The sequence below is a fragment of the Quercus lobata genome, chromosome 1 (genome assembly GCF_001633185.2).
Source record: "Quercus lobata isolate SW786 chromosome 1, ValleyOak3.0 Primary Assembly, whole genome shotgun sequence".
NCBI lineage: Eukaryota > Viridiplantae > Streptophyta > Magnoliopsida > Fagales > Fagaceae > Quercus > Quercus lobata.
The window spans coordinates 15113614-15122218 of NC_044904.1; the positions used below are offsets into that span (position 1 = coordinate 15113614).

The 8605-nt window shown below is 32.3% G+C and overlaps 1 protein-coding gene across 2 annotated transcripts; it reads left to right on the plus strand.

Moving 5' to 3' along the window:
- LOC115980455 (E3 ubiquitin-protein ligase RZFP34-like) lies at positions 1-3634 on the plus strand. Of its 2 annotated transcripts, none has more exons than XM_031102706.1 (13): positions 1-215; positions 341-479; positions 580-667; positions 777-836; positions 1618-1650; positions 1744-1821; positions 1955-1998; positions 2140-2180; positions 2279-2361; positions 2483-2574; positions 2798-2867; positions 2975-3016; positions 3108-3634. In XM_031102706.1, the coding sequence occupies exons 2-13, from the start codon at positions 376-378 to the stop codon at positions 3261-3263; spliced, it is 891 nt and encodes a 296-aa protein (XP_030958566.1). In that variant the 5' UTR covers positions 1-215; positions 341-375; the 3' UTR covers positions 3264-3634. The 2 variants fall into 2 exon arrangements, with proteins under 2 accessions (XP_030958566.1, XP_030958570.1); XM_031102710.1 differs by having other exon boundaries at positions 6-97.
- The last annotated feature ends 4971 nt before the right edge of the window (positions 3635-8605 follow it).

Here is an 8605-nt window from a genome sequence, read left to right on the forward strand (position 1 = left end):
TCAAAAACACGTAAATCCCATCCAGGATTTTTTACAGAGGGAAACAACTGTGTCTTTATATATCTTAGCTGTTTCAACTTTCAAGTAATTAAAAAAGGTCAGCTCTCTCTCCTGGGAAGTATATATACACGTTTGTATTGTCCTGATGGTGTGGTGTGGCATATGAGTTCTAATCCTATTTAACTTCTCCTATTGAAAACTGAATCATTGTAAAGGTGGGTTTTTTGTTTTTCTTGGTTTTTCTTGATTTGTGTTTTTGTTTTGATTAGTAATCTTATGCACACCTTTTGAATGATTCATCGATTGGTTTTTTTCTTTTGAATCTTTTTATTGGGTTCAGAAAGAGAAAAGGAAAAAATTGGAAATTAAGAGAGAATGGAGAGTGAATCCGAGGTTTCGTTGAGTTCTGAAAGCTCAGGAATTTCTGAATTTAGTGATGACGATTTGTCTTTGATGGAAATTGGTTCTGGGAATTACGGGTATGTCTCAATTTTCTTATTTCAATTAAAATTTGAGTCTTTTGGTTTTAGTTAACTTTCTCATTCAAAATCTGGGTTTTTCTTTTGTGTTTGAGCTTAGGTGCTCACATTATAAGAGGAGATGCAAGATCCGAGCACCTTGTTGCAATGAGATTTTCGATTGCAGACATTGCCATAATGAAGCTAAGGTATATACATATAAATATATATCTATTCCTTTCTTTCTTTTTGGGTGTGTAATTGTAAAAATTTATATTCTTACCCTGAAGTTAATTCTCTTCAATTTTACATGAGCAGAATTCTTTGGACGTTGATCTTCTTGAACGACATGATCTTCCACGCCAGGAAGTTGTGAAGGTCGGAAATTTTCTTTTCTTTCTTTCCCCTCTTTTTATGAATTTCAATTGAACTGATGGGTACCTTTTTTGGAAATTGCTTTTGTGATTAATATGGTGCTGTTTCTCCGGGTCATGGTTGGAAACAGAGACTTATGATAGTAATTTGAGTCATGTTACATAGCAACACAGCATCACTTTGCTTAGGATTAAATATATTACCATTGCCAGAACTAGAAAATTAAAGGAAGAATTGGACTTCATTTGGCAAGAGGTTGTCAGTTGTCACACTGAATAGTCTCAAATGTTCTGCGCTTTGCACTTTCTTTTGTCTCTAAAAAGGTAATTGGCATAGTGCAAAACCAAAATTTGTGCATTTAGCATGATGCTTTGGTGGTTGGTGGTCCCATGGATTTTATGATAAAATAAGTATAGGGACAACATTTGACATTATATATTTTAATTGGTGCATAATAATAATAAAAATAGTGTCAGTGGTGGACCTATTGAAAGTGATGTTGCTCTAATCACAGCAAACTATGACAATAATTGTGAAAAATGTTGTGTCTCTAGAATTACTCTTCTAATTATGAGGTAGTAACATTGACACTTGACTAGCTTTTGAAATGACTCAAATTACCAAGATAAATCAAGAAAAAAATATAAAAACCATATTATTTTCTTTTGAGGTTTGGTATATGTGATAATAAAATTGGTGTTCTTTTGTTGTTTCTCATTGATATGATCTGTCATTTTTCTTCTTTCACTTCTCTAAAAGGTAGTATCTTTTGTTGGACTTTCAGGTCATCTGCTCCCTATGTGATACAGAACAAGATGTAAGCTCCTAAAAATTAACTAAAATTCAAAATACAGTCAGTATTGAGAAAAAGGTTTTGTGAGTACTGACCTTGTTGCCTTCTTCTAATCAGGTGCAACAGTACTGCATAAATTGTGGCGTTTGTATGGGAAGGTACTTCTGTGCGATATGCAAGTTCTTTGATGATGATGTAAGTTCAAATTTCTGAGTTGGATTCATTAGAAAACGAGGACAGAGTGTCACATTCACCCTTATTGATTATCTTTTTGTTATCTTTGTTAAGTTCAATGTTAGCTTATTCAACCATTTTGTTGCTCTTTCAGACTTCAAAGAACCAATTCCACTGTGATGAATGTGGAATCTGCAGGTAAAGTTTGCAACAAAGTATTCAAAAGAGTTCATACTTCATTTTCATTTTTACCATTTTTTTAATTAGTTAATAGCTATAGAATTTTACATGTTTTCTTCATCTTTCATAAAACTCATCTCCTGTTAATTTATTCTACAGAACTGGAGGCAAGGAAAATTTCTTCCACTGCAAGAAATGCGGTAAGTGAGGGATTAGTTAATTCTTGATCATTTGATAATTTTTTGTTGCAGTGGTGGTGGTAGTGGTTCTTCTTCTTATTTTGCTATTCTTGTTTCAGAATGTTGCTACTCTAAGGCAATGGAAAATAGACATCATTGCCTGGATAGACCATTGCACCATGATTGCCCTGTTTGCTTTGAGGTAATTTAAAGCATTGATATCGATATTAATACATTCTGTTCAAAGTAAAAAGATAAACATGAACACGAAAACATTATCTTTATATTATCAATGGTATGAGGTTCTCTATTTTGCTTTGCAGTATATGTTTGATACTACGAAAGGGATTACTATCTTACGTTGTGGGCACACAATGCATTATAAATGCGTCAAAGAGATGGAGAAACATTGCCGGTAAGCAGTTGATTCTCATTTACTTGCACACGCTATGCATTATGCATAAGATGTGAAGCAATATATTATAACAGCAATAAGAAAAGAATGCAACTAATTCATAAATTTGGCACAATCTTCCTTTGTATAATTCCAGACTTTTCTAATTTACTTGATGTGCCTGTTTGTTTTTCAACTTCTCTTCGTGCGTTAAGCTAGAAGAATGATTTCCTTTTTCTTGCAGGTACTCATGCCCCATCTGCTCAAAGTCCATTGGTGATATGACACGTCACTGGGAAAAGCTTGATCAAGTGGTAAATAGACATTGTTTCCACTCTCTTGTTTTCCAAACAAAGATGAGCCTGTGCAAATGATGTTGTGCTTCATGTCCTAACATTCTTTTACTAAAATTTTAATGCAGGTTGCCTCAACTCCAATGCCTGAAACATACCAAAATAAGATGGTAAGTAACTAAGCATAGAGTGAAAACCTTTGATTCATTAATGGCAACTCGTTGCATCTTTCTCTGATTGAGGTTTTCCATATAAATTCAGGTGTGGATTCTCTGCAATGATTGTGGAGCAAACTCACTTGTCCAATTCCATATTGTGGGACATAAATGCCTAAGCTGCAAATCCTACAATACTAGACAGATACAAGGAGATCCAACTGCTTCATGTGCATCAAGCGTGACTGAGATAGTGAGATGACATGCTGGTTGATGAAGACTCTTAGATTAAATTAATGATAGTTTTTCACTCCTAGGTAGCACTAGCACTGCCAAGATCACAGTCTGTTTATCCAGCTGGCTTTTCTCCATGGTACTCAAATTCTTATTGTGAGAGCTCAAGAGCAGGGAGAAACAACTCTTCTTCAGCATTGTTACTCCATTATTTTAGTCAATTATTATAGTCTTGTTAATGTGTTGATAGGGGGTAAACTGCAAAGCATGTTCTGAAACGTTGGATGAAGCCAAGCTTTGGTGTTGTATACGCAATTTTATCATGAATGTCATTCTTTCCTTCTTTCATTCTTTAAAATCCGTGTTCAATGAGAATTATTTCAGCTTTTCATTTTGGAATTGTAGTTGGAATTGGGTTCTGAAAGTTTTTCCTCCTTCCATCATTGAAGGTAATTAATCATTCAGTGCTAAATATCAATGATAATGCCATTCAGCAATACAGTAAAATATGTGTCATGTAACTTGAAAATTTTCTCACAAGGTAGCATAGAAGCAAAACATTACAATCTAGAGAATTAATACTTTTTTTCTTTTCTGAAGAGAATTGATACTTCTTGTATTCAGTTGATTCATTGGGTGTTTATGTTTATGAGTTTATCCTATGGTCCTATTGGATATTTTCACGTCTCCTGCGCCCGACTCTCAATCCCTGTTGAAACATTAATCCTGCTACAATGACAATTATTCAGTGTTGCAGCCCATTTTCTTTTATGAATTTTGGTACAATGATAATTATCCATGTGGATGCATAAAAGAGATGTGAGCAGATTGTATAACTAAATCTGACTGATCGATTTTGCTTTGGTCTTTAAAACATCCTAGCGAAACTTGGAACTTATTTGGTGTAGATTGTTAGTAAAGGTACTTCATTGCTTGATCCAAAGGCCCCGCACTCTCTTCTAATCGCCAAGATGCAACAAGCACATTGCTTGGGTTTGTCTATTGCTAATATCCTTCTGTATTTGTATGCAATTTGACTCAGACCGCCCAAAAATAATGGCAATTCAATTAAACAAATTACAACTAGAAGACACCCAAATCATGTAACAGGTTTTTTGGCCTAATGAAGAATGCATTTCCAGTTATATGATTCTGTTCCAATTCATGGAGGAAGATCTGTTCCAGTTATATGATTCTATTATGTAATTTTTTTTTTTTTTTTAATGACTGTTCTTGTTTCAAGTTAAAATGCATAAAGTTTTCCTTACATACATTGTTTTATTGAGTAAAATGGTATTTATAGAGCATCATTTAGAGATGTTTGTTGGGGAATCATCCTGAAACTAGGTTGTAGACTTGTCAAGTAATCCTCATTTTAGGTCAGTTGAGAGGAAGTGTGTTAAGGTAGCAACTCCAAGTTTTGGGAGTAGATGAGACAGTGCTCAATATTGAATTAAAAGGTTTATTGTTATGGCACAATAAATGTTGATGTGATGAGGGTAGTGGACACTTCTTTTAAGAATGATTGTACTAACTGACCAACCAAATGAAAGGGATACATAGGTCAATGGTCATGTTAGATACATTGTCTGACCTATGTGACCAAGCATAGTAGGTGTTGGCGGATCTACGTGGTCAATTGCAGTAGGTACCGGCCGACCCACTTGATCGAACTGTGTAGAAAATGAACAATCTACTTTGCTAGGATTGTTACACTTTTTCTAGACCTTATCAAGCACAACCCTTTTTCCTTTGAAGTTACTCATAATTTTTTTCTAAAATATTACTTAAACACTATCAATCACCAGTTCCCTTTTCCATGTAAATTGTATGGGAGAAAATTTTTATTAGAAGTGCCAATATTATATATCTCACATGATGAAGTTTGTAAACACTTTATACGTTTTGTCGGTTGAAATCACTGAGTTTACTATAAAATTTGAATTGGCATGTAAAAGAGAAGGAAAGTTTCAAGTAGTAAAGTCAAAACTTTTAGTACACACTTTATAGGTTTTGTCTGTTAAGGATCACTGAGTTTACAATAAAATTTGAATTGGCATGTGGAGGAGAGGGAAAGTTTCAACCTTCAAGTCGTAAAGTCGAAACTCTTTTCCATTAAAAAAAGTGCACTACTATGTAGCATGATTAACTCATATGCAATTAATGGGTATATGACAACTTTTTATGATGTTATTAAAAAAAAAAATTCTAAGATATTAATACTCGGGACAAACACAAATCTTAGGTATAGACTACAGTTTTAAGTGAAATATATTAGGTTCTTAATTGAATTCAAACATATAACTACAATTAATTTAAATTTTTACTTGAAAAAAATAACATTCTTTATGTTGCATTAGTCAAAGTAGTCACATGTTTGAATTTAACTGAGACCCTAATATAGTTTATCTAAGAAATTGTGGTATTGTACTTAAGTTTTACCCATTAATTTGAGTAGATAAGTAATCACCTGAAATGTTTTTTTTTTTTTTTTTTAATAGGTAGATAATAGAAGACAAAGATGAAGGGTTCAAACTTCAAACCACATACGTGAAGTTCCACCAAAAAAAAAATGTCATTATCATTTTCAATCACTTAAACCCCCCATTAATCATTTTAAAGTTGAAACATTTACAATCTCCAAGTATATGTTTGTCAATCTTATTTTTTTAAAAGAAAGGGATCAATATAAATAAGTTATACCAAATGAACAATTAATATATACACTTAACTATGGCAAGAAATACCGTGAAAGTTGAATTTAAGAAGTATGAGCAGCTCAATTGGTAGTCTGGTACTGTTTTTTATTATAAAAAAAAAAAAAAAAAAGATTTTGAGTTCAAATCTCGCCCACACCAAAAGTCAATTGATGTCTTAGTCTGATGATCATCATGAAATAGACATCCTAAGTTGAAATTTTATGTATTTATTAAATATATATATATATATATATATATATATGAACAAGAAAGATTAGACCTAGACGCACACAACGTTATTTAAACTAAACAAAGAGTCAAAAGAAGCTAAGAAATAAATTATACCTAGCGTATGCAATCTTTCTTTCTTTTTCTTATTTTTTTGGTTCTTGAGCTAAGCAAACTCAGCAGCGCATGCAGGTTTTGATACAAATTTACTAATCATGAAAGAAACCCACACGTTTGAAATGATAATTGCTAAACTAAATTTGAAATTGGCACAAAGAAATTGTGAAAAGTCTAAATAACGGTATATTAAATTGTGTATGATAAAGTATAGGGGTATATTTTATATATAGATAGACAAGGTATGATGTACAAGTAACCTACAACTATAGGCCTAAGCCCATTGGACTTATATTTTAATAGTATTCTAATAGCCTCCCTCAAACTTATGTTAAGTGATGTGATGTTAGCTTGAGTTTGGAAGTCAAAACAAGAAAGCGTCACGGTGGAAGAGGCTTAATGAATATGCTAGCAAACTAATCTTGGGAAGAAACTGATTGTAGCTTTAGAGCACCTAGATGATGATTTTTATTTTATTTAATTTAGGTAGACAATATGTGATGTACAAATAACCTACAACTCTAACAATATTTTAACAATAATTAAGCATGCATTATTTAAATTTTAACCAAGAAAAACCAACACATTCGATGATGAAAATCAGGTGGACATGACATTAACATTACACAAGCATACAATATAAGTAAAGATTAGCAAGCTAAAGCTCGAATAAGACTATAATTCTGAATTACCAAAGCGTGTGATTGAAGGCAAACCAATAAAACTAGGAGCATTATTAATACTGGTTGCAAAGCCACTAAAATAGCCGCTCCTGAAAGTTTGGAGAAAAAATATAAAGGAGTATGTTAACTTGTTAATGAGTGCCACAATTGTTGAGGAGAATAAAATGGGTTTAAATTTACGTTGGTAAGTAACAAAAGTAGTAAAAGTTAATAAAAGTTTAGATTTTTATTATTGAAAATAGATCGACCGCCTAAGAAGAGTGGATCGACTACATTAAATTTTTTTTTTTTTTTTGGTAGTCAACTACATTAAAATTTCACCTTATTGGTTGTTCTTAAGGCAATTGATAATAGGAACCAAAAAATAAAAAATCATATAAACAATTGCAAATTTAATTGTTAACGTATGAAATATTGGGGTCCTTTTTCATGGTCGGCCACATGTTAAGTATTGAAAGGAGACTACTCATGGTGACCAAAGGCAACCCACCATTATGATATAGTGTCCGTTTGGATTGAGTTTATTGTGACTGAAATTGAAAACTGAAAACACTGTAGCAAAATAATTTTTAAATATGTGAAAAGTACCATAGGACCCATTTTTAATATTTTTTAATGCATGAACAGTGTTATTACAGTATATGAACAGTATTGCTACAGTGCAAAACAGTAATTTTTGTCCACCAAAATCAACATATGCGGGCAAAAAAAAAAAAAAAAAAACGCAACACCAAACGTGGACGCAGGAAAACGGAGAATCCAAACGCCCTCATAATACACAAGATAAAAGCCCAAAAGCCAGAAACAAATGGTAAAAGAAAAAGCAGCTTCAGCACTTTGAAATTTTGAATTCAGAGGTAAATTTTGCAAATGAAATAGAGTAAACCAATAGTGTGAAGAAAGAGAGAGTGCATCAAATTAACCCGCGTGTAAAGACCTGACACCAGACCACCACGCAATGTGCATTAATTTTGTCTTTCCAACATTTTCATTGTACCAAGGCATTTAAGAGGTACAATAAATGAAGGATAGTAGGTGGTAAAAGGGAATTTTGGGTTTCGTCTCTTTGTTCTTGTGAAAGAACCGATTGGTGGCGAAATGAAATAGCCCTATAATTTTTAAGTCATTCTTGATTTTTTTTTTTTTTTTTTTGTGGATTTTCAAAATATTAAATTTTTAAACATTATACATATTTTCATATATTTTTTCACCCATACATATTTTTATATATATTTTCAAATAATAATTTTTAATTTTTAAGTGCATATACCAAACGGCCTCTAATGAGCTGTTTGGTTAGACTTTGGGGAGCTTAAAAAAAAGTTTTTAAAATCTAAAACTCCATTTTGCAATCACATTTTTTTATAGTTTTTTTGTAAATGCTTATTTTAAATTTAAAAAACTGTTTTTCAACCGTTTATATGAACAACACCTATTGTGTTGTTAAATGGACTAGGGCGCATTTTCCTCCTATCATAATTTTTGTGCTACAACTTTTATCTCAACTATAATCTAACGTATGGTTAATGATTATCTATATTACTTTTACATGAATTAATCATTTTTAAACAAGTGAGACAGCATGGCAAAAATGATAGCAAAAGAGATATCACTTACTTTTTAGAGTACCATCCAAAAGGGAA